Below are 27,374 nucleotides of genomic sequence, written 5' to 3' on the forward strand. Positions count from 1 at the left end.
TGCCCATAATGTTGTGAAGCATGTGCATGGTAAGAGTCCTCCACACTATCAGAGGACCTTTAACAGGGCTTTGGAGATTACCTCTAATAGCCAGAAGGAGTTACTGTTTGGATCCCACCTTCCTTGCAACTGTCCCATTATTCACAAAGAGTGGTGACTTGCACTGCAATTTGTAACTTCGAAGTTTGTTCTTTAGTAATATTTAGGCACAAATTGGACACAGAAACTACTCTTCTGCACTCCTCCAACAAATTCTTGAAGGGAGGTAATAAAAGACGCTGACCCTGGAACTCAGGAATTCGTGTATTAGTCATGAATTCTGCAATGAAGGAGAATGACAGAGACAAAGCCACAAGAAAGGCTTCCTGGGAAACATTCTAGTCCTTATTGGTACTTTAGACCCTGGGAGTGAATAACTTTTGAAAGTATTGAAAAGCTTAGGCTGGCATAGCATTTTCTCATTCAATCTCCACCTTAGATTCGGAGGGAAGAATTGAGGAAGCTCAAACTCTCGTCAAAAATGGCAAGACTCAAGCTACCATTCCTTCTGAGGGACGATGGAATGAGAACAATCTCTGGCCTACCAGAAGCCAAAAACAAAATGGCATGCCAAAAGACTTCCCCAATCATATGCCAAGGGAAGTAACACACTGTCTCATGATAAACGATTCTGACCAAGAGCAGGATATTCTAGAAAAATGCCTCACGGTGCTTTAAGCACTAATAATGTAAATCGCTAGCGACCAATGTTCCTGATACCCAGAGACTTTTCAACACTTAAAGAGCAGATAACTCGATGACAAGAGGAATAATCCAATCACTAGACATTGTAAAGGCAAAACTCAGCTTTTACATCACGTACTGAAAGGGAACTAACTTGTCCAAGGTAAAAAGGGAAGTCTGCAACGTGCTGAGCATCCCCTTCAATAATACTAACATAGAAGACATTCTCCCCCTTGATTAATGTCTGTGGGAAAACTAACAGGGTAATAAATAAATTCCTTGGTACCCTTTGAGGTAACTCAATCTCTCAGGAGCTGTTGGAGAATCCCAGCATCCATTTACAGGAAGAGTACTCCTCGACAGAACAGGCAAACAAGGGGCCAAACCAAGGGAAAGGAGCTGAGCCATTCTCAGTACTTTGACCAGAGAAATGCATGAAGAAGAAGGAATGAGAAATACTGTATATCAGTCCTTGAAGTTATAGAAATAGAATAATGAACACAATCACATGTTCTACAGGTGATGGAACTCAATTCCACCACCAAGAAATGAAAAATAAAACAACATTAATTCTCTGTAACTAGTCCTCATCAATCAAGTATGGACAGAAGAAGTTAGAACCTCCTGCGAAGGCTGTTACTGCTGAGACAGGAAAATTGCCAGCATCTACAAAAGCTTATTAATACCAAGGGTCAGTAAGCTTAGGTACTTTACCTGTTGCTTGGGGATGAAGTTGAACTTAACTAATCACAAGCCTTCATCTGTGATGAAAAAATTATCAATACCTGAAGGAGTCACTCTTAAAGGCATCATGAGTACACCTCTCAAAGGAATCCACAATAAATGAATACCTTCAAAGGGCTCAAGCCAAGCTGAGGTACTAACATGAGTTACAAAGTATGATATCCAAAAGCATTCAACCTTTAGTTCTTGTACACCCCCCTCTCTCTTTAATGGGTATTCAAGGCATAACCATAAAAAAGGCTAGTAAAATCAGGTTTGTGACAAACTTAATAGGGAAGAGGTTGAAAATCAGTCTCTAACCCCTCCTCATAATCTCTAACAGGAAACTGGGCAATTACACAGGGAACTGGTTTTAAAAAACTTCTAATGGTGTTTTTCTCCAAAATCACTTTAAAATGACATGTGCAAATCTGGAAAAAGAGATATTTGTTCATGTCTTAAGGAAGGGAGGACAAAGTCCTAAAACAAAAGCCTGCTAATAAAACAATTCTGCTACCTGTACCTACCATTCCAGGCTAGAAGTTCCCTTTCATGCTCTCTTATTCTCTCCCAGAACTTCATCAAACATGAGAGACCTTTCTCTGTCTGTGTAAGATGCCTGCATACAAGTCACTTTGGTCATGCGGCCTCAATTTAGTACTTGGTATGCAAAAAATTTGAGTACAGGCAGTCCCCAGTTATCTGTGGGGGTTCCAATCTCAACTGGGTGCTGATTAGTGAAAATCTCCATTAACTGTAACTGTGACAAGCGCCATAAAGCCGGATCGCCATCAGGCAATGGACAATAACTGGGGACTGCCTGTACAGGCATTTTCGGCACCAAAATGTGCCGATTTCCGGTGATCAGCGCCAAAGTGCTCCGATTTTTGGTCATTGGCACCAAAATGCACTGACTTCCGGTTTCTGGCATCAATACATACCCAACAGAGGTGCCATTAACCATATAGCATCCCCAAAATCACTTATCAGAGTCGATAAGCGCTGAAATTTACTGATTTTCAGCTTCATTCACAGATTAAGCTAGAATACATTGGTACTCTAGCTTAATCTGTGAATAAAGTTTTTGGAATAATTCTTTTGCCTTCTACTTCATTCAGTGACACTGAAGTAAATTTACATTACAAGAGATATCTACAGTATTTCACTACATGAAACTACCTATATATACAGATTAAAGTATATCCTACTGTATATGTACTGTACTTCAGCAAACAGTCATCAATTGGTTTAGAAAAGGAATAAAACAAATGCTTACCTGTTTGTGCAAATCACTTAGATCAGCTGGTTTAGGTGCACTTTTATTATAAGGATTGGAACTATTTCTCGGTGGAACTCTGGATCTTGTTGGCTGTAATAACTCTGATGGCTTCATTAAATCTCGATGTCCTGAAGACCTCTTCTCTCTTATTCCACTGTTTGCATTTTTTGAAGGGGATCTAGAAGAATTGGAAATATCTTTTATCAGGAACTGGAATGATTAATTTCTGCACAATGCTTTTCTACAATAAACTTCTAAAATCAGGTTTTTGAAGTTTAATTATTTTCTCTTACTTTCTCTAAACCATAAATACATTTCCTCTTAAACAGTGCATACTCATATAAAACTTGGAATGGGTTTGGAATTACAGAATATACAATGGAAATCTTTCAAAACCTTAGTGTACAAATTTCTAAGACATAAGCCTTTGCCTTACAGTTCCTTAATGCTCATCTGCATGACTGGTGTACCATTCAAACTGAATTAATTGCAAGGCAGACGCTCATTAATGGTTAGTTGCACTTAACATACAATATCTGTTTACATCTAAGGAACTGGAAAATAGAAAGACACTGACTAACTGATACTCTAAAATATATTGGATTCATGACTAAGCCTACCAACACACAAAAAATACAAAAGGTAATAAAAAAATTAAGTTTAATAAAGAAAATCCTCATTAGGACTTAAAATAAAACTTCATTTGAAATATTCACACAATGGTATATGTATAGATCCACACATTCATTGAGATGATTCAAGGCCTAACCTTCAATGACGTAACCTATCATTCAAGTTTATTTAAAAAAAAAAAAAAAAGTAACCTTAGCCACCTTAGAAACAATAATAAAAAAACTCCAATCCTGGACCCTTAGGCAGAGTATATTTTTATTACTCACCCTGAGAATCAGAAAGGAAATTTATCCTAATTCCCTTAGACTGGGACAGAATTAGTAAGTACGTCTCACTGTCAACAGACCATGTACTTGCCTACATTTACTGAATGTACTAATCATTTTAGTGATTTGTGAGAATACAGTTTTACTTTTTATTATTTACATCAAAATCACATTTTTGAAAGTAAATTGTATTTTTCCTAACTATACAAATCTGAGGTCCTTTACGCAGCTGGAAACTCAGTCATAAGATTCTTGTGACAAGGTAGTTCGCCAGTAACTGCTTGTCCGATAGTCAGGAGTCCCACCTGACTGGATATAAACATTCCACTTTGCTTTAGGCCCAGGAAGAAATTGAGGGGGTGGCATGAGGTGGGCCTACATGTAAAGGACCTCAGGTTTGTATGGTTAGGAAAAATACAATTTACTTTCAAAAATTGTGATTTGTTCCTACACAGAATACAAACCATCGGTCCTTAACATAAGGAAGACTCACAGATTGGTGGGAGGAATCTGAGTCTTGTGAACAGACTGGTATTTGCCCAACCAAGGTTCCCTCTCTGGTCGTAAGAGCAAAGGGGGGGGGGGGGGGGGGGGAGCCTTGCCTCTGTCCAATTGATCGGAGTGAGATCACTGCAAGACCAATGGGCAGACCTCTGGACCAATTCATAAGAGGGTGTCTTGCGTAACCTCTTATGAATAGTAAACAAGAACTTATAGTCGGAAGCAAGAGGACATATATATAGTACTGGGTTTGTCTCTTACTGCTGTCCACTTCCCCACTTGTTAGGAAGGGACAGATTTGTGCTTCTATCCCTACTGAAAGGGAAAGAATGGAGCTCAGTCACATAGCTTACCTGTATCTGTCGCCCTCTCCAGCATGTGAAGACCGTCACTCCCTGCCTAAAGGAAGAGAGAAGAAGGAAGGAGGAAGAGAAGCCAGTCACACTCTCATTCACCCTTCATTCATACAGTTACCACAAGGACGAGACGCAACCTTGTCCCATTAGAGGAGCTGGGTAAGCTACACAACTTGTTGAACAGCCACCATGGGTCCCAAGGAAAATGTGTCCAAGGACCTGTGAGCAATATCCCGAAGGTAGAAGGAGGTGAAGGTGGTCTGGTTGGACCACACCCCTGCCTTCAGCACCTGCGATACCGACAAGTTCTCGCGGAATGCAACGGTAGAACCAATACCTCTAACTTCGTGGGCTCTTGGACGAAAGGTACCAGTGTCTAAAACCCTTTCGGTGGAGTACGCTTTCCTGATTACCTCACGACGCCAGAGAGAAATATTGTTCTTGGACTTCTCTCTTGGTCACCCCGGTGCTAATGAAGAGGTGTCGACACTCAGGCCTGATATGACGAGTTCTCTTCAGATAGCGCCGTAGCACTCTAATAGGACAAAGTAGCATCTTTTCCACATCATTACCAGTACCACATCATTACCAGTAAAGTCCTCTAGGGAGGGAATCGTAAAGGACTTGAATCCATCGTCAGGGACCGAGGGATTCTGTCTTTGGTACGAAATCTGGGATGAAATTGAGCATAACCGATCCCCATCCCCTTGAATGTTTAACATCAAACGATAGACCATGAAGTTCCCCTACTCTCTTTGCTGATGCAGGGCCAGCAGAAAGTTGGTCTTGAGGGTTAGATCCCTGTCTGATGACTCTCGGAGAGGCTCATAGGGTCCACGAGTCAAACTCCTTAGGACAAGTCACATCCCACTCAGGGGGCCTGAGTTCACTGGGTGGGCAAGACCTCTTGATACTCCTCATAAGGAGTCATATTTACATGGGAGAGGAAATATATACACCCTACAGCTTTAGGACTAAGGGTAAAGTAGCCCTTAACTGCCGAAACAGAGGAGCTTCTCTCGGCGAAGAAAGACTAGGAAGTCTGCTACCTGCTGAAGAGTGGCTCTAAGCGGAGAGACCCTATCCACGACACCAACCACAGAACACAGACCACTTTCCCTGATATACCGCTACAGAGGTCTGTCTGAGGTATCCTGCCATTTCTGTTGCTGCTCGGCAAGAAAAACCTCTCACTTGCAAGAGATGGTGGATAATTGCCAGCTGTGAAGACAGGGAATATACTGCCTGATGGTACAGTTCCATGTGTTGGTGGCACAGCAGGTTGTGCCATGAGGGAATCACACAATGCCTCTGAGAAAAGAGCCAGCAGGTCCGGATACCAAACGGCCTGAGGCCATTTGGGAGCCACCAGAATTATCCGAAGGTTGCTGGTGACCAGCGCCCTACTGATCACCTTGGAAATAAAACAGAACGGGGGAAAGGCATACACTTCGAGGTTGTCTCGTGAGTGTTGGAACGCGTCCTCTGCAGCTATCCATGGGTTCGGCACAACAGAGAAGAAAACTGGAAGTTTTCTGTTGTGCCGGGTGGTGAATAGATCCATTACTGGGCGGCCCCCACAGGTTGAGCAGTCTTTCCGCCATGTCTGGGTGTAGAGACCATTCAGTCCCAATTACCCGATTCTGGCGGCTGAGCTTGTCTGCCACTACATTACTCTTGCCTGGAATGTACCTGGCTGACAGCTCCACTGAGTGGGCCGCGGGTGCATCTGCACGGTCAACTGATGCAATGGAAGAGACCTTAGGCCTCCGTTTGTTGACATATGGCACTACCGTGGTGTTGTTGCTCATCAACACCACATAGTGTCCCATCACATGTTCCCGGAATTCTTGGATCCCCAGAAACGCTGCCTCGAGTTCCATGAGGTTGATGTGAAGGTGCTCGTTGCGTTGATCCCACAGACCTGAAACCAGCAACTCCTCCAGGTGTGTGCCCCAAACCCTCGGTCAATGTGTCCGAGAACAGGAGCACCTCCGGAGGGGGAGTGTGCAACTGCACTCCTGTTAAGAGGTTCCTGTCATCTTAGCCACCAGGCTAAATTCTCCCTCACTTCCTCCGTGAGAGGAACTAGGAAGGATTGTGGATCCTGAGCCTGTGACCAACACTCCTTCAGTCACCACTGCAGAGACCGCAGGTGAAGATGCCCATGATGGACTAACTTCTCTAGGGACGACAGGTGACCGATCATGACTTGCCAAAGCTGAGCTGGTTGTTCCTGTTGTGACAAAAATCGTTGAGCTGCCTGCCTGAACCTGCTGATCCTCGAGTCTGCGGGGAAAACTTGCACTGCTACAGTGTCGATCAGCATGCCCAAATACTTTATCCTCTGCTTGGGGGAGATCCGACTTCTTGAAATTTATTACGATCCCCAGATCGCGACAAAATTCAAGGAGGTGATTTCTGTCCTGTAGCAACTGTGAGCGAGAGCTTGCCAGGACCAACCAATTGTCGAGATACCTCAAAACACTCATCCCGACCAAATGGGCCCAAGCTGACACCAGTGTGAACACTCGCATGAACACCTGAGGGGTGGTCAAGAGTCCAAAACAAAGTGCCCTGAATTGGAACACTGTCCCGTCGAGGATAAAGCGTAGGTACTTCCTGGAGGACCAATGGATGGGTACTATTTGAAAATAAGCATCCTTCAGGTCCACCCGAAGCATGAAATTGTTCTCCCTCATGGATCAAGCATGGACCATGCCGTTTCCATTGTGAACTGAGTCTGGCGAACAAATCAGTTCAAAGGAAAGAGATCTATCACTGGTCTCCAGCCACCCTAGACTTCCCTAGGAAAAGTCAACTGTAGAAACCCGGTGATGGTTCTTGCACCATTTCCACAGCTCCCTTGCTCAGCATAGTCTGCACTTCTTCCTTGAGTGCTACATCCCTGGCCGAACCGGGAATGTACGTCTGGTGATGGACCGGGTGAGAAGTGAGGAGTGGCCTCAACTCGAAGGGCAGAAGATATCCCTCCCGAAGGACATCTACTACCCAGGTCTCGGCTCCGTAGCAGTGCCATGTTGCCCAATGGCTCGCCAGGCCACCCCCAACTTTTGGCAGCTGGTGAGGGGGAACGCCTTCCCTAGGGTCTCCCCTTCTTCCCCTTTTGCTAACCTCCCTTTCTGTGAGAGGAGGATAGCTGACACTCATCTCTCGAAGCGAAGGAGGAAGGCTGGGTCTTTCCCAGCGCCCCCTTCAATGTAGCAGAGGTCTTGGGGGTACAGGAAGAGCTAGCTAGCTTGGCTCTGAGGCCTAGCTGCAGTTGAATGAGACGGCCCAGATGTCTTCGTAACTGCTTGGTGTACTAAACGGTCACTGTCTTCAGCTCTCCGTTTCTCCACCTCAGCATCCACCATCTCTCTAGGGAAGAGAGAGGAGGATCCCAGCAACGGTCCATTCCTTAAGACCCAATAACAACTCTGGGCCAGCCGACTTGGATACTTGATTCAGGACAGCATCCGTCCTCCTAAGTACCAGGTTAGCCCACAGGTTGCCAGTCTTGCGGGCCAGGTAGGAAATAGCCCTGCCCCCAGACTGACAAAGTCTCCCGAAAACCGAGTGTTCTTCAGAAGCTACCATCCCAAAGAAGCTGCGCCAGCGACTTTGGATACTGTGAGGGACCTCAGATCCAGCCAGGAGATGGCCTGGAAGGCTGCTATAGTGGTAGATTCCAAGGCTGCTGCCTCTTGCTGAGTGAACCAGAGATTCTCGGACAGCAGGTGTTGTGGAGGCAAGCCAGGAGTCAGATGAGCTAACTCTGGGTCAACCTGTTTCGTTGGAAAAACGTTCTCCGAAGGCACATAGAAATGCCGCTGACGAGGCAGAGGAGGGGGAAGCAGCTTGTCCGACCTGCTGGACCTAAGCGAAACCCCTTGTCCCTGGACAAGACCATTCACCTGGTTCAGCACACTGTCAGCCAAGGAGGATCATGGAACCCCTATAGAAGCTCTTGGTTCCTTCTTAGGCCCCCAGAACGACTCTAACCGGGAGGGGCGGTCAGAGGGGGCAACCATTGATCCTTCCCTGAGGTCATTGTGCAATGACCTCCGCAAAAGTGTCCGTGTCCTGAGGTGACGGACCATCAGATCCATCCAGGCCGAGTCCCTCCCGACCTCATCAGACCCCCTGTGATCTCCTCTGACCACTTGAGCATATACCCCTTGGGTCCTAAGACCAAACCGGGCACATATGCTCTAATGGATGGACTGTGAGGAGCACACTCCTCATGGTACCCCCTAGTCACCTCGCTCTTCCCGGAGTATCTTGAGGAAGTTGAAGGGACAGGTGAGGCAGATCTGACACTCCTGCCTTATCTACCAGCAGAACTGGTAGACGGAGAGGACTGCAGGCGATCACCAACCCGCGGTGATGACCAGTCTGCAGGTCTAGATGCGCATTCTCCCTGTGGAGAAGCACTGGTCCGAGGATGGTAGCGTCAATCTCTTGCATCAGGGGAACCGCTACTGGCTGCCCGGACTGTCCGATCACGCTGGTGTGATCGACGGTCGTGTGACGGGTAATGCCCACCAACATGATGGGAGCAAGCACCGTCCTCTCGACACATCACAGTCCCAGAAGCACCTGAAGCTGTTCCCGGAGACTGGGGGGACCTCCCCACGGTCTCACCTAGTGTACAGTCCCGTGGGACCGTCACGTCTACCCTGGGAACCGGATGATTGTTACAGGAATGATCACCAGCTAGGCGAAAAACACCTGGGTAACTCTCACCTCCCTTCCGCCTCGTGCCAGAGTCCTGACAGTGAGCGTATTCAGCTCCATGAACCCTAGCTGCACGTTCAATGATAGGTAACCGTACACTCAGTGAAACTTGCTCACGAGTACCCGGGACTGTTCCCAGTCCAGAGGCAGAACCTTGAGAGCCAGGAGCAGAAGTACCAGCAGCAGCTGGTACCTCTGCGGTCCCCACCCTGCTCGTCCCTGAGGACAGCATAGCCTGGAGGAGAAGGTGGGAAATATTCCACCCTTGAAGTATGCGGCACCGGTGCAACCGCAGCAGATGGAGTGACCGATGTTACGTGCTGGGTATACACCAGATGAGGTGGTGCCGCACACTCAGGCGTTGAAATGGTCGTGTTCGTCCTTGACTCAATCCCATGAGACACTGTAGCTGCTGCAAGAAAACAGAAGTCCCCAAGGACAACTCCAAGTCAGCATGCCTCCCTCCATCTTCTGCACTCAACGCGTCGAGAGAAGAAGAGGAGGGAGAGATGTCCCCCGAAGGGGAAAGAGCAAGACTGGGGAGTTTACTTGAAGGGAGGAAAGAAGACGACGTATCAGTGACCAAGGAAGTTTAAGTAGAACCCTCCAACGACGCCTTGGAAGACGTACGCTGCTTCTTCCTTCCCTCGTGTCTCTCCAACTGTTCTTCCAACAAAGAGATACAAGCATCACATGTATTAGTTCTTCACACTCATGCCCTCAGCACCTCGCATAAAGGGCGTGAGAGTCAACATCAATACTCGAGCGAAACGCTCCATATTTCCTGTCCCCTACTCCAGGGCACAATCGCCACGTAGACGGGGGGCGAGAGGGCTTATCTGATTCGTGGGTTTGCATTATCAATTTACAAACACAAAACAATCACAATTGTAACAATCAAAAAGAAAGTTTATAAAGATCTCACGACAGAGGAGGGCAGAGAGAACGTCTGCACACGACAGGAATCGAAAGCAAAGTGGAATGTTTACGTCCAGTCAGGCAGGACTCCCGACTATCGGACAAGCAGTTACTGCCTAACTTCCTTGTTATTAGAGTCTTACGAACGAGTTTCCAGCTGCGGTCAAAGTAATTCCTTATGTAAAGGACTGATGGTTTGTATAACATAGGAACAATTGCAAAAGTCTCGCATCTAAACCTACATCAACAATTGTGCAATCATATACATAAACAAACAGAGTATGTAGAGTATACGTAGAATGAAATACTAATACTACTTAGTTGGGTGACTAGTCCAATCAACATGTAAAAGACCATGTAAATATCAGGTATCACATTTAATTCCATTGCGCTGCATATTGATAATAATGATGAGTAATTTTCATAACAGTCAAATAAAACAACTTGAAAATTACTAAGGGTGAAAACAAGGAACAAGAGGAGACACAAACAAGAGTTGAAAAAGCAGAATCATTTTGCTGGTGAGCCAGGATTCCCACTGGCAAGGATCTCCCATATCACTTCCATAGTTTAAACTCTGATCGGCAAGGTCTATCTTTAACAATTTAGTAAAGCTTGCATTCAAAATGAAGTTTGTAATTTATTACTGACACTTAAGTAAATTAAATATACAATGTACTTCATTTATTACTGACACTGAAGTAAATTAAATATACAATGTACTTCATATCTTACTCCTAGTAAATTAAAGTAGGTATTGAAAAATACCTGTTTGGTAGCAACAGAGCAAAATATAATAAAAAATATACACTTCAAAAAAAGGCCTAATACTAAAATAACTCAAGTTATAAAATACATAGCAAAATAATTTTACCTTTGTTGAAAATGCTTTCTTGGAGATCGTCTCAGTGGACCTCGATTACATCTTGAACTCTGTCCACTTCTTAAACTAAGTGTATCATCACTGCAACGGGAGCCAAGTTGCCTCAGACTTCTATGTTTCTCCAGGGAATTTGCAGTTTTACCTTGAAGCTGAGGCTCCTTACTATAAAAGAAAATGACCAGTCAGTTACATTCTTATCATTGGAAAAATGTTGACTACTGCCATATTATATCCAGCTGAACTGGTGTTGTTTATAGAGCAGAATCAGAAACGGTCAAGAAATTTCAAATTATGGAGAGGGAAATAGAGAGGAGAGGAATGAAAATCAGCATCAGCAATACAAGTTTGTGGTGACTGGAAAGGAATTCGAGGGGAAACTATAAAAGAAAGTGGTAAATTTAACATACAGTGTCCTCGACTTACAGCGCCACCAACTTACAGTGATTCAATCTTACGGAACTTTTTCAATGCTGTTAATTGCGCTTTACAGCACGTAACTTTATGTTGCATCAAGTTATGGCCCTGCAAGCACTGTTGACCTTCAAGTTAACAGCGCTTACAGTGCTGTAACTTGATCCATCAAGTTAAGGCACCATAACTCAACTTATGGAGCGCTGTTAAAGTGCTGTTAATGGTGAAAAAAACCAGCTTATGGTGGAAATCAACTTACAGCGCAGCATTGGAACGGATCCCGCACTGTATGTCGAGGACGCACTGTACAGTATTATATTGCCACTTTAACAGATGGTATCACAACAGCCCTTTAACACTGCAAATTATAAAATGCATAAGGGATTTTCAATATCCAAAATATGACATTTTTTAATTTATTTCTACTTTCCATAGCTAACAAACCTGAGGTCTTAACAATTGGATAATCTTTTGCCAGCTGGAAACGAGTTAAAAACAATCAATGACTGTACAGCAAGGAATCTGTGGCATCTGGCAACTCATGCTTATACGAGGTGGAACCTGGTCACCGACCAGGCATAGAACCTCATGATGCTCTCCTCCTCAGCCAGTTTCTTTGTTTGTCCGTGGTTTTTTTTTATTTCAGTGTGAGTGTGTGTGATTGTTTTGTATCATGGAGTCCACCAACTCTTCTAGACCTTGTCAGTGATTGTGCCCGCATTTCTAATCCTTGCACGGAATGTCGTTTCTGGTCTAAGTCGCAGTGGAAGGTATCTTACAAGAAGAGGGAGCATCATAGAGTTTCTACTGGTTCTTCTTGGGAGGGTTTTTTGCCTCCTTGTTTGGACGTCTCAGCTTCCCCCTCTTCCAGAAGCGTCTCCTTGCCTCTGTTGTACCACTGTCTCCTTCCTTTTCTTCCATTGATTCATCGTCAAAAGTATCGGGATTTCCACATGATGAAATTATGTTTAATTTAGCCTCATCTCTCATATAAGAGAAAACAAGGGACAAAAAGGCCTTGGAGGTTGTACGACATCCCTATTACCTTTGGGAATTTGGGACAAAGACACATATTGAAAGGGCAGAAATAAAAAATGAAAACATCAAGGATTAAGGGAGAAGTGACTGCTACACTCTTGATTAGAGTATGACAGTGGTAACCAGACCAAAGATTTATGATGTTCATGAAGTCTATAAAGTATATTCTATACAGTATATACTCTATGCCTTATCATTAGTCAGATACGTACTTGTATACAAATAGTTTAACTAGACCACTGAGTCAGGTCTCCACTTTGATTAAGCAGGCCATGGCCCTTGTTCTTGATAGATTTCATCTTATTATTAAACTACAACTTAACATGTTAGTTTATTTAATAATGTAATAAGTGCATACTACTGTAGTTAACCTTAATGCGATGGACAAGAAAAGTTCTGACTTAACATTGCTAAGTAGTCTATACAATTATACAGTGGAACCCCCCTCATTTGCCTCTCAAGATTAGCAGACTCATGTATTCAAAGATTTCTCTATGGACCATATGTACCCATTATTCAAGGGAAATTCGCGTTATTTTTCTGTGAAAAATATCCACAATTTACTGTATTTTCATATCAATTTCATGACTAACTTTGTGACAAAAATATTAAAAAAACCCAGATGAGAGCATTTTTAGTGGGGTTTTCTTGAGTTTGAACTAACAAAATACAGGCGGCCCGCGGTTAGCAGCGTAATCACTTAGCATCGAATCGGTTTTACGGCTGTCGTCAAAAATATTCATGAAAAAATAAGGTATTTTAAGGTATTTTTACAGCACAATTTTAGGTTAACAGCGCCGCAAGCGCCGTTGTCTAACAAGTACATACATACATTTGTAGAAATACCGTTCAGACCATAAAGGTTATGCAAATGATATTAAAAAATTTTATTTAGAGTTATTACATAGGTATTAGGGTAAACTATATGCCCATGACACTGTTCTATGCCACTGCCTGCTGCTCTTCCGAAAATATTGAGTTAAAAAAGTCCAAATTTAGCGATTGATGTGTCAATTTATGTTCATGCTTTTGTATTTAAAATGTGCATGAAAATTTAATATATGTAGGGTACTTTTATTTCTGTACTTAAATGACACAAAGGCAGCTTTTGAAACTGCCCTCCACATTATCAGAGGATGTTTTTTCAAGTTCGTTCTTGTCCGCCACCGCCTGCCCTCTCTTCCAAAAACGTAGTCAAAAAAAGTGCAAATTTAGCGATTGATGTATTCAAATCCTATGGAATCTAGACTAACTGAAAGGCATTTTCCAGCACAGTATGTTGACAAAAACCACAAACCCCAATGTATTGTATGCTCTATCTTGCCAAAGAATTGCTTGAAGAAAGGTAAAGGAGAATGTAAGAGAAAGCAAACAACCTATTTTTGTGATCAGTGTGTTGAAAAACCACCCCTTTGTATCATTCCATGTTTTGAGACATATCATACCTTAAAAGTGTACAAAAAACGTAGCCAATGTGGAAAATAAATGTGTGACACATTGATGAATTTGCTAGAGGATTATTGGTGAAATTAATAAAGTCATCTAAGAAAAAGAATTTGTGCCATTTTTCTTCATTTTTACCCTTTTATCAAATAATTTAAGTCAGAAAATGATAAATCCAAGGAAAAATATTGTGAAATACTGAATATACAATGGTTCTAGAACACAAAAATTGGTTTCAGTAAATTTTATACATTTTCAATTTTTCATTGAAAATGTGCACAAAGCTGTGAAACGTACGTATTTCTAAATCCGCAGCGAAAGGGTTAAAATGATATAAACTGATCCAATACATAGTTTTGTACTAGACATAACTTCAAAAGAAAAAATGAAAGTTCAAAAGATTCCGTAATGTAAAGATGATGAAGTGCTCAATTTAGAATGACTACATTAGCGGTCAACGCGGTAATTTGTGCAGGGCATCTGCCACATAAAATTTTGAGTCAACTTTTTACGGATCACTAGAATATTGCTTTTAATTTTATTTATATAATTTACTCTTTTAATGTTAACAATCCATAGCAGTAAAAAAACAAAAAATATCTAACCACTAACATAAAAGGAAACCTTTAAGATATAAAGGTAGGTAATTATCCATCCTTGCCTTGCCAAAGGACTCTTAATAAGGAATTCATAAAAAAAATCAGGCAATTTGCTATTTTCTTATTTTGTTACATAAAAGAGAAATTTTCTTAAAACTCTTTACACACAAAAGTTTGACAGCTCTGAACTCTAAAGTTATTTTCATTCATATTTAATTTTCAAAAGTTAATTTGCAAGTCAGCAATGCAGAAATGTGGAAAGCTAGGAATTCTGCATCTCTCCCTCTTTCTGTGAAAGCATTATCCTTTTCTTTTTATGCTGCTAATTTCTATTTTGTTTACACTTCTCTTTCCTTCGGCAATTTCCTTTGGTGTGTGTGTATACATATTGATATGACAAATACTTTATTAATTTGTACTTTTCACAGCTAACACATCTCAGGTCTTAACAATAGGATAAGTCTTCTGGTGCCAGCTGGAAACCAGTTAAAAACAATTGAAGATTGCAAATGCAAGGTATCTGTGGCATCTAGTATCTAAGGCATAGCTGAGGTGAAGTGAGTCCAGAGACTGCGCTTGAATCCAGTGACACATCAGTCTTTCTTCCAACCCAGGATGAAACATGAGAGGGGTGACTAGAGGTGGGCAGTCAATGTTAAGACCTAAGGTTTGTTAGCTATGAAAAATACTAATTAATAAAAGAATTTGTCATTTGTTCATACACGGAATGAACATTTGGTCTTACCAATAAGATAAACTTACACTTGAAGGGAGGTATGAGAATCCTGTACTGACTGAAGGTTCGGAACACTTGATCATTCTTCTTAGAAATGGGAATTCTAAAGAAGAGGACCTAAGCCTTTGAGATGTTAGGTATGTGGATATTTAACACTCAATTCACTGGGTTTAAATACACTTAAACATGTCCAGCTTCATTGCATATATGGAATGGGTTTGTCACCACTCCTCACTCCCCTTGCTGGAGAGAAGAGTTGAAGCTACTGAGAAGCAGATTTGTATGTTTCATGGAGCATAAAAAGTGCTGTAACAGTATGGCTGCAACAGTCACCTGTATCAAGCCAGTTCCAGCATATGATGTGTCTTTTCTTCAAACTGCCCGTAGGTATGAAGAAAGGAGAAAAGAGAAAGAAAATAGGCCAGTCATCTCACTTATTCCCTACTCCACACAATCATCTTAGGCAAGATACAAAACTGTCCCACCAGGGGCTCTGGATGAGTCACACTTGTTAAACAGCCACCACTGGACCCCAAGGAAAGTGTCCAAGGATCTGTGGGCAACATCCTTCAGGTAGAAGGAAGTCAAAGTGGTCTGACACAATCAGAAACCAGCATTTAAAATCCTATGAACAGATAAGTTCTTCTAAAATGCCAGGGAAGAACCTAATCCTCTGGTGTCATTCGCTTCTGCATGCACCTAATTGGTGACAGAACTCGATGATGAGGAGTATGGTTGCCCAACCACCTCATGTACTTTAACGAAAAAGTATTCCAAGACACTTCTTTCTTGACCTGGATTGTATCAACATAAAGTCTACGACACCTACACTCATGGTAATGAGACCCTCAGATAACGCACTGCTTTGATGGGTCAAAGCATATAATCTTTCAGGTTACTAATAACAAAATCCATACTGTAAAGAACGGTGAGAGGCGAAGCTGTCATTGTGAACCATGGAAATCTGGGTCTTAACCAAGAATTCCAGGGCAAATTCGAAAGCTAATGACCCCAACCCGTTGTGAGTATATGTCATAAGCCCGACCCTGGAGCTCTCCAACCCTTCCAAGGAAGCCAAGATCAGGAGGAAAACTGTTTTCAAAGTCAGTTTCCTGTAAGACGACTGATGCATACCTCAAAAGAGCTTGAGTGAGACTACTCAGTACAGTGTCCCCCCCTCTTAATTTGCAAGGGGTGCATACCATAACCCCCCCTCGTGAATACCTAGACTCTGCGAATAGTTGAAACTCCTATAAAACACATAAAACTGCTCATTTTGTTAGTTAACACTCAAGAAAAACCCACTAAAAGTTTGTATACCGTATATACTTGTGTATCATGCGACTTTTGAAGACCTAATTTTGGAGTTAATTTTAAGAGGGTCGCATCATACCCGAGATATAAAATTAGAGTATGTATGTAATAATCACATATTAGTATCATATGATAAAATATAAACATAATGAATATGCATCTTTTCCATGGATCTTTTAAAAAGTTATACTTTACTTCACTGCATCCAGTAATATTATATGTATTATCATATTACTATTTTTTTGTATTATAAAATACAAACATAGCAATCAATGTTTTGGTTTGGAAATCAGCTGTGGGCGATTGCAAGGTAAGTTTGTTTTGCTGTATTGAACTCAAATCAGAGCGGCTTTCTTTCTAGTTAGCACAAATGAATCTCAAGATATTCTATTTATATGGGACATGGTTATTTTACGTTATATGAAGTGTTATCACTTAAATATGTATATAGTTTGTGAACGAAATTTAGTTTGTTTTTTTGTTAGTAGATGGCACCGAGGGCATTTTTACACAGTAAACAAGCCCTCAGCGCCATCTACTAACAAAAAAAGTAACTAAATTTTGTTCACAAACAATACATATTTAAGTGATATTTCGACTTGAAAATACTTTGTATAACGTAAAATAACCTTGTCCCACATAAATAGAATATCTTGAGATTCACTTGTGCTAACTAGAAGCAAGAAAGCCACTCTGATTTGAGTTCAATACAGCAAAACAAATTTACCTCGAAATTGCCCTCAGCTGATTTCCAAACCAAAACATTCGTTTACACAATACAAAAATCAACAGATTCCGTTCAATATTTTTCACTTGATCTCGTCAGAATACTACGAGCTTTATGTATTTATCTTTTATTGGAGTGAAAACAGTGAAATGTGTTCTTTCACGCCCAATAGTTATGATTAAAACACGTTTCTCTCAAATTTTGTTTACGGCCGAGTTTGATGGTACTATACTGAAGTTTGTAAGTTTCATCCACATTGCCGATGCACGATAATAGTCGTTGGCAGGTCAACAATCTTTCCACAGCTTCAGCTAAAACTTACAGGTTAAATTTAGCAGTATATGCCCTTGTCAATCTTTTCTACAAAACGAGTAAGGATATAGTAATGTAAGAATATATCAGACCTATTCTCCTTAACATGATTTGTAACATAAATATGGTAATTTTTTACTATTGTACGATAGTTGAAATCCAAGCAAAAACGCTGTTGTTATGGAGGAGTTATGGAGTTCCATTTGACAACATCTGTGTGTGTGTGTGTGTGTGTGTGTGTGTGTGTGTGTGTGTGTGTGTGTGTGTGTGAGAGAGAGAGAGAGAGTAATTGCTGTATGGATAGTTAACGACTGAATTGGCTGTTGGTGAGTTCTGGGCTGTCTGCTGGTGCAGCTAGAGTTAGCTGTTCGAGTTCTGTTTTCAGTCAGTCTTTGGTCAGTCTTGGGTAAGAGCCTGTGATAGTCAGTGGTGTCGGCAGCAGTCTATTGAAGGCATTGAAACTCAAGTTAAGTTTTGTGTTTTGTTGTTAGTTATTGTTAAGTTTGGTGTTGTTTGCTTTGGTGTTGTTGTGCCTGTTGGATTATATGTGAGTTGTTATAGTTGAGGGTTGTTGTTGTTGGGGAGCTATTATGGTTTCTTGGTGTGGTTGTGAGTTGTTGAGGGTTGTTGTTGGTGAGCTGTTGTGATTCCTTGGTGTTGTTAGTGGGTGTGTGTGTGTTGGCTTGTTGTGTTGCTGGTTTTTTTTTTTTTATTGATTGTTTGTTCAGTGGTCTTGGGTTGTGGTTGTGTTTTTTTATTGTTGTGTTCCATTTTTGTCATTGTGTTGTTGGTTGTGGTTCTTGGTAGTGGTATTTGTTGTTGGTATCTCTGTGACCTCGACCGTCAGACAGCACAGCATAGCCCGGAGTATCTGGAGTTGGGTGAATACATGTGTTTGTGTTTTTTTGTTCTGTGTGTAGGTATAGGTCAATTGTCCTGTGTGTATTCTGTAGTGTAAAGAGGAAAGTGTGACTGAAGTTGAGTTTGGCAGCTGGATTGATTAAGTTTATGTGGGGGGGATTTGCCACCTACTTGCTTTTAAGCTTGTGATTCCGCCACATTGTTATCGGTTTAGGTTGTTCATAGTTAATCAGCTGTTTCTGGCTGTATGTGTTTACACAACAAGTATAACATTACTAACAATACTTTTGGCATTTCTTTTACTTTTTTAAACTTAACTAGAAGATGGGATAGATAAAGAAATGGAGGAAAAGGGGTTACCCTAACTAAAAGATGGAATAGATAGAGGAAAAGAGGTTAGCCTAACTAAAAGATGGAATAGATAGAGGAAAAGGGGTTACCCTAACTAAAAGATGGAATAGATAGAGGAAAAGAGGTTAGCCTATTGTTATTTGGTCTCATAAATTTAACTCGCATGTTATGTGATAAAATAATTTTTTAAGGGTGAAAATTTGGGGGTCGCATGATATGCGAGATCGTGTTACAAGAGTATATACAGTACCTTGTTTTTTAATAGTTATATCACAAAATTACATATTTTTAATCAATTTGTATTTTTCATAACTAACACTCTTACGCCGGAGCGGTAAATAAAAAATTGTCTCCCGTATGCCGGAGGCATTTCGGAGTGAGCGCGGAAGCGGAAAAAATATTTTTTTTTAAAAATCACAGCGCGCTTAGTTTTCAAGATTAAGAGTTCATTTTTGGCTCCTTTTTTTGTCATTGCCTGAAGTTTAGTATGCAACCATCAGAAATGAAAAAAATTATCATTATCATATATAAATAATGCGATATATGATAGCGCAAAAAACGAAATTCATATATAATTGTATTCAAATTGCGCTGTGCGCAAAACGGTTAAAGGTAACAAGTTACTTTTTTTTTTCATTGTAATGTACACTAAATTGCAATCATTTTGGTATATAACACATTGTAAAACGATAAAAGCAACAGAGAGAAAATATTATAAAAAAATAATGCATGAATTCATAACGCGCGGACGTAAACAAATATTTTTTTCAAAAATTCACCATAAATCTAAATATTGTCCTAGAGACTTCCAATTTCTTTCAAAATGAAGACAAATGATTGAATATTACTATACTGTAAGAGTATTAGTTTACAATTGCAGTTTTCGACCATATCTGACGAGTTAAATTTGACCGAATGTCTAATTTAATATATAATATATATATTAATATATATCTATATATATATATATATATATATATATATATATATATATATTTTTTATTTTTATATGCAATTATTTCGGAAATAAGAAAAGCTACAACCTTCAAATATTTTTCGTTTTATTCTACATGAAATTGCACACATTTTCATATATAAAACTCTATGAAATGCCTAATATGAAACGGAGCAAATATTCCGAGAATGGGACATACATATTTCGGAGATTTGTGGCGGAGAATCCGCGCACGGAGGGAAGGAAAGATTTTTTTTTTAAATCACCATAAATCTAAATATTTTGCTAGAGACTTCAAATTTGTTTCAAGATGAAGATAAATGACTGAATATTACTAGACTGTAAGAGTTTTAGCTTACAATTGTGTTTTTCGACCATTTCGGTAGAGTCAAAGTTGACCGAACGTGGTTTTTTTTTCTAGTTTATCGGGCGGGATTTATATGCAAATATTTCAAAAATGAGAAAAAGCTACAACCTTCAATTATTTTTCTTTTTTAGTTGTATTCTACATGAAATTGTGCACATTTTCATATATAAAACTTTATGTAACGGCTAATTTAAAATGGTGCAATCATTACCACAATCGCAAGTATGATTTTTTCGGAAGAGTTACTGCGCGGACGTAAAGAAAATGTTATTTTTTCCATAAATTCACCATAAATCGAAATATTGTGCTAGAGACTTCCAATTTGTTGCAAAATGAAGGTAAATGCTTGAATATTACTAGAATATAAGCGTTTTAGCTTACAATTGCGTTTTTCGACCATTTCAGTAGAGTCAAAGTTGACCAAAGGTTGAAATTTTGGCAATTATCGTTATTTATATGAAAATATCTCAAAACTGATAAAAGCTACAACCATGGGTTGTTTTTAGTTATATTGTGCATGAAATTGCGCACATTTCCATATATAAAACTTTATATAAGGGCTAATTTTAAAATGGTGCAAACATTACCACAATCGCATGTATGATTTTTTTCGGAAGAGTTACCGCGCGGACGTAAGGAAAAAGTTTTTTCATAAATTCACCATAAAAATCAAAATATTGTGCTAGAGACTTCCAATTAGTTGCAAAATTAAGGTAAATGATTGAATATTACTAGAATATAAGAGTTTTAGCTTACAATTGCGTTTTTCGACCATTTCGGTAGAGTCAAAGTTGACCGAAGGTTGAAATTTTGGCAATTATAGTTATTTATATGAAAATATCTCAAAACTGATAAAAGCTACAATCATGAGTATTTTATTGTTGTATTCCACATAAAAATGCGCACATTTTCATATATAATACTTCATGTAACGGCTAATTTACAATGGTACAAAAATTATGTCAAAGTGACGAAATAATTTCCGAGATGTGTCACAGATACTCTTTAGTGCGGTGCAAGAAAGATTCGTGCTTGCGTGCCTGCGTAACGATTGTAAAAAAACAAAACAACACCTTGATCCGTGAACTCCCAGCAATCCCCCAAGGCGCGTGATTCAAAACCGTTTTAGGCTGGTAGGCCTATAAGTATTTTTTCCGCAAGAATTTTAAAAAAAAACTTTTGTAAGTCGACGTAAAATACGTCCAGTCGGCGTAAGAGGGCTAACAAACCTGAGGTCTTAACATTAGGATAATACTAGTGCCAAGCTGGAAACTGGTAGCATTAATACAAACTTGTGTGATCCAGGGACTACTGGCATCTGTACCAGGTCATGGGGTATTGCAGTTCCCAGAATGCCCCTGGTGTCCCATGACCTATCTGTTACTCTTCCAACCCAGTTTAGACTGTTCAAGAGGTGGTTCAAGGTGGGCTTTTATATGTTAAGACCTCAGGTTTGTTAGTTATGAAAAATAAAATGGATTAAAAGTTTGTCATTTGTTCATATACGAAAAAAACCTTCGGTCTTAACCTTAGGATGGCTTACTTATTGGTGGGAGGTAATTGTCTATAACTGACTGGGAGTTTGCCACCTTTATCCATTTCCGAATAGTAGATCTATTCTAAGACGGTGGACTATAACCTCCAAACCAAAGGTATATGAGAATCTCTTGGTTTCCCTCTCTGGGTGTTTCATACAATGCCATAGCTTATTGTATTGCAGAAGATGGAGAGCTATCAGTTCTCATAAGAAACTCCAGTCCCTGTACATGGATCTATTATCACCCCACTCTCTCCCTATTACTAAGAGGAGTGTGTTGCTCCTGAAATGTATCCTATGCTCTAGATTATCTTTGCAGTATGGCTGTCTCCCTCCCCTGTATCTAGTCCATTCCAGCTAGTGATGGTACTCTCCCTCTTACTGCCCGTAGGTAAAGAAGTAGCTAGAAAAAGTAGGAAAGAAGGAAGACCAGCCACCTCAATCATTCTATTTCATACGTTCAACTTAGACTAGACACTAACTGACCTGCCAGGGGTACTGGATGAGCTATACCACTTGTTGAGCAGCCACCACTGGACCCAAGGAAAAAAAAAAAAAAAAAAGTCCAAGGATCTATGGGAACATCTTTTAAATAAAAGGAAGTGAAAATTGTTTAGCGTCGCCAAATACCAGCTTTCAAAATCTTCTCTACAGACATATTTTTCATGAGTGCCAAAGAAGAGCTCAAGCCCCTGATATCAAGAGCTCTAGCTCTCTCCAGACTATTTGACCCTCCATCCTCTGTCATGTACGCATTCCTGATCGTTTCTCTCACCCAAAACGATATTGTATTCCTGGACACTTCCTACTTGTTCCGTCATGTATTCACAAAAAGCCTTTGGCATCCCAACCTGAGATGCCGAGTTCTCAAGTACGCTCGTAGTACTCTGACAGGGCATAGCAGCATTTCTTCAGGGTTATCATCCACAAATTCTCCCAGAGAAGGTATCGAAAAAGAGTCAAATCTGCCATTCACTACTGATGGGTTTTGAGTTTTGGCTACAAAGTCTGGGATAAATTCAAAGACCATAGACATCCAACCTCTCAAATGCTTCACATATGATGGACCATGTAGCTCCCCCATCCTTTTGGTTGCAGCTAGAACCAATAGGAAGACTGCTTTCAGGGTCAAGCTTCTATCTGTGGACTGTCGCAATGGGGGTTTTGTAAGGCTGCCCAGTACCATGGTTAAATCCCAATCTGGAGCTTTTAGTTCCTTTAGGGAACAGGACTGCTCAAAACTTTTCATTAACATAGCCATCTCCCATGAAAGAGAAATGTCCACGCCTTTCATCCGCAGAACCGAAGCTAGAGCAGCCCTTTATAGCAGATACTGACATAAGTCTTTCTGTTCTGAGATATATCAGAAAATCCGCTAACAGTACACAGACCATTTTTCTTAGTACACAGCTGCTGATGGTCTGATATTTCCTGCCATCTGTGTTGCTGCTGTCTGAGAAAAGCCTCTCCCTCGTAGGACATACTTGACAGTCTCCACCCATGAAGTGATAGGGACTGCACTGACCGGTGGTATCTCTCCACATGTGGTTGACACAGTAGGTTGTTCCATGGAGGTAACTCTCTCGGCACATCAATTAGAAGTTCCAAATGTTCCGGAAACCATTCTGCTTTTGGCCACAATGGGGCTACCAGAGTCATCTTGAGGTTCTCAGACTGCATCACCTTGTTGAGAACCTGACGGATTAGGCAAAAGGGAGGGAATGCGTATACGTCCAGATTGCATTTTGTGACGGGAGGAGGAGGGGTTTAAAAAAAAAAAAAAAAAAAAAAAAAAAAAAAAAAAGGAATTTGTGGATATGTCTCATAGCATAGAAAAATACGCCGAATATGCAAATTTTCCGCGAATAATGGGTAGATGTGGCCCATAGAGAAATCCGTGAAAGCAGAGAATGCAAATACGGGGGTCCACTGTACTAGAGTAAGGTGCCACATAGGAGGTCTGAGTTTCCTAGACGAACAAGACCGCTCAAAGCTTTCGAACCATATGGAGAATCCTCAGGGTGAAGTGATGTCCACATTGTTCAGAGAACTAATCACAAGTCAGGCCTGTAGCCCCTTGCCAGTGTCAACAGAACAAACTTCCTCTGTTCTGACAAATAACCAGATCTTGCCTACTGAACAGGATTTCTGAGTGGAGAGAAATCCTAATGATGATGCCAACCACAGCAGCAGACGGCTCACCTTGTACATGGCTGATTTCCAGCTCGAAAGAGAAACTGGACAGACTCCAGACATGGAGATATAAGGATTCTGCTGACTGGTGGCATCTCTCAACACGAGAATCGCGAAGAAGGCTGTGCTACGGCGGAATCTCTCTCAGCGCCACTCGGCTTGGGACCACAGGGAGCTGCTATAGTCAGCCTAAGACTTTTGAGCCTCTGTATCTGTTCCTGTACTCAAGACACCTCCAACAAATATTGGAGTGCTCATCTCGAAGAGCTCCTTGCCTTGGGGGCATGGAGTGCATAGGACAAAGAACTCCACATTGTGTTGGAGTTGAAGGCAGCTTTCCTGGGTCTGCAGTAGATTCGCGAAAGGGAGGTAGGGTACTCCAACATTCAACCTCCCAGAATGTTCCCAATATGCGGAAGTCTAAAGATCCTATTGTCAATTTGTGCACTGTCAAAGTACTTGCAATGTAGACAGAGATGTCCTTTCGCTGCCAAAGGAAGGTGCATTGCCAACAGAGGGGATGCCCTATGAGGTGAGCCCTTATGATACAATTGTTGCACAGGATTTTCTTATCTGCTGCTATTGTTTTATGACTTAGTCAAACTTGTTTCTGTTGCTATGCAATATTTCTAATCTTAAGTTCAGCACTACACAGGATAATTCCATAAACTAGTAAAAAAACTTAAGAATATATTTCTAATCTAAGTTCAGGACTACACAGGATAATTCCATTAACTAGTAAAATAAACTTAATAATTTTACCTTTTGGATTTGTGTGATGAAACCGTAACATACGCAGACTCCCTATCTTGATACGAGCTACATGTTGAAGCAGTTTCTTGGATGATATATCGATTCTTTATACGATTACATTCTTCAGTCAACTTTTCATGTCGTTCATCTATGTTATAGCTGTAAATACACAGATCACCTTTGTACAGTTATATTTTAAAAATTTTAACATAAAAAAAAAGTAGTACAGGCAGTCCCCGGGTTACGATGGGTTTGGCTTACGACGTTCCAAGGTTAAGGTGCTTTTCAATTATATTCATCAGAAATTATTTCCAGGGTTATGATGCATGTTCCAGGGTTACGCCACCTACAACGCTGATCCAGCAGATGAAATATGTCACCAAAAATGCAAAATAATCACTATTTGAAGGTTTTTTGATGAAAAAATGCAATAAGAATGCAGTTTACATAGTTTTCAATGCACCCAAAGCATTAAAAGTAAGGTTTTCTTAGGATTTTTTATGATGTTCCAGCTTATGACAATTTTCGGCTTACAACACATCTCAAGAACGGAACCCCCTTCATAACCCAGGGACTGCCTGTATACATGCAGCAATTGTAAATATAGGAAAACACTTGAAATTTGCTTACCAACTGAACTGTGTGCGCATAGCCAAAAACTCATTAAACAACAAATGAATTCAACAGAGAGCTTCACACAAGAAAGTGTGTACTATTGGTTTGAGGTGTGTTGAAAGTAACCAATATTTACGGTTAAAAGATGTTTAATTGCATTCATATGTGTTGAGTTGAATATATAATTTAGCCAAAGGCCAAGCACTGGAACCTATGAGTCATTCAGCGCTGAAATGGAAATTGACAGTAAAAGGTTTGAAAGGTGTAACAGGAGGAAAATTTTGCAGTTGCACCATGACTCAAGTGTTAGTAGAGGGTGGAAAGTAGGCTGAAGAAAGAGCATATGAAAGGAGGTACAGTAAAAGAAATGAAAGTGGTTACAGCTAGGAGCCAAAGGCACACTGCAAAGAACCTTAAGTAATGCCTACAGTGCACCGCATGAGGTCCACTGACAGATTTACTCCCCTATGGGGAATTGTACTCATATGTGTGCTACAAAATTGGAAATCTAAATTGAACATTCAAATACAGTTCAGTACTACACACATTTTTATTAAAAGTGACGGCACCACTACATGCTACATAGTTTATAGAAAATTTATTGTTCGTTATTTAATTCACTTTGGTATTTTGACTGACATATACTAAAATTCTTCATGCACCATTTACAGTTCCTTCCAGGCACATTACACAACATTGCTAAACATTATCTAAACATTACTAAACAATAAATTGTAGTGTGGGATTTTTATTAACACCTATTTAATGGACTGTCAAACTGCTGTACATACCTCCACTCATTTTTATCTGATACAATATTTTTACAGAAATTTATTTTATGTCAATAAAATGGTAAACAATTTGTCTTCATTAATTTTAGTTTTATCTCCCTAACAAGAGATTTTCCAGAATTTTTAAGTAGGTTAACTGAAAATGATGGAGTCTGCAAAAGTGTCTTTAGTACTGGTTCGTTTCCAAATTTGACATTTGAAAATTAAATTTGGAGATTTATTAATACTGGTAGGTACTGGGTTTGCAATATCAAATTTAATTTTTTTAGATCAACTTTTTTGTACAGTCCCACTTCTTACAATGCAAGTTCCCACCTACTAATTTCATGCGATCATGGATCAAACAACACAAATAGGATTTCTGACTGTCTGGGATCCTGGATCTGCCCACACACACACACACAGTACAGGCAGTCCCTGGTTATCAGTGGGGGTTCCATTCTCAGCTGGGTGCTGATAAATGGAAACTGCCACTAACCGAAACTCAGCAATTTGTGCCACTTATGGGACCAAGTATCGGTTAATGGCGCCTCTGTTAGGCATGTTATGGTGCCATAACTCTATTATTAAGGCGCTATAAATCGCTGATTTTATGACACTAGACTAACCCCATAAAACCGGACCGTCATTAACCGAAACCGGCGATAACCAGGGACTGCCTGTACTGTTACATGTTTGCCATTTTCGTTCTTTCTTTTGGGTGGGGCTGAAGCTTCAGGGATGATTTCAATTTATAGGAGAAGACTAATAATAAGTACATAATGGGATGTACAAAAGACTAATAATAAGTACATAATGGGATGTACGAAATAATGAACTTTTTTCCAGATTATAAAACAATAATACATACTACAGTATACTTACTATATGCCATGGTGATGGGAATACAGAGATTCAGGCCACTTTAGACTTTTCACCTCCGTGAGGGTAGATTTAGTCTTAAACAGGTGGCAACCAGAGGAAGCTGAAAACAATGCATTTACAAATATTAGTTTCAACAATCCTCCAGATGAAATACAGTCACCTACAGCTTGCTATCTTCAAAGAAACTAATCTGATGGGCTTAAGGTAAGACTTGTACTTCTCTTTTAAGAGGAAGATAAGAGTGCTTGAAAAGAGAGATGATGTTCCTGAAAGGCGTGATTGCATAATGATAAGATTATCCTGTAAATGTAATATGTATCACAAATAAGGAATGACTATAATTGAAAGGTGTGATGTTCAGTTTCCTGGAACATTGGCTGAAACAATGCAACATAAAATGAAATGAGGATTAATATCAATACAGAGTAGTTTAACATCATGGAATTGCATTACATGACTCCCATATGGCTCATCAGAAATACTGG

The 27,374-nt window shown here is 40.4% G+C and overlaps 1 protein-coding gene across 1 annotated transcript in view; it reads right to left on the reverse strand.

Annotated features, from left to right (window-relative positions):
• Window positions 1-27,374, reverse strand: part of LOC135222044 (uncharacterized) — a 261,893-nt gene that overhangs the window by 98,547 nt on the left and 135,972 nt on the right. Inside the window, exons 13-16 of the mRNA XM_064260178.1 lie at window positions 26,890-26,989; window positions 24,629-24,778; window positions 11,014-11,184; window positions 2,723-2,903 (exon numbers count right to left, since the gene is read on the reverse strand). Coding sequence (XP_064116248.1) covers window positions 2,723-2,903; window positions 11,014-11,184; window positions 24,629-24,778; window positions 26,890-26,989 — 602 coding nt within the window. The remainder of the gene's footprint in view (window positions 1-2,722; window positions 2,904-11,013; window positions 11,185-24,628; window positions 24,779-26,889; window positions 26,990-27,374) is intronic.

The sequence above is a fragment of the Macrobrachium nipponense genome, chromosome 3 (assembly GCF_015104395.2).
Source record: "Macrobrachium nipponense isolate FS-2020 chromosome 3, ASM1510439v2, whole genome shotgun sequence".
Lineage (NCBI taxonomy): Eukaryota > Metazoa > Arthropoda > Malacostraca > Decapoda > Palaemonidae > Macrobrachium > Macrobrachium nipponense.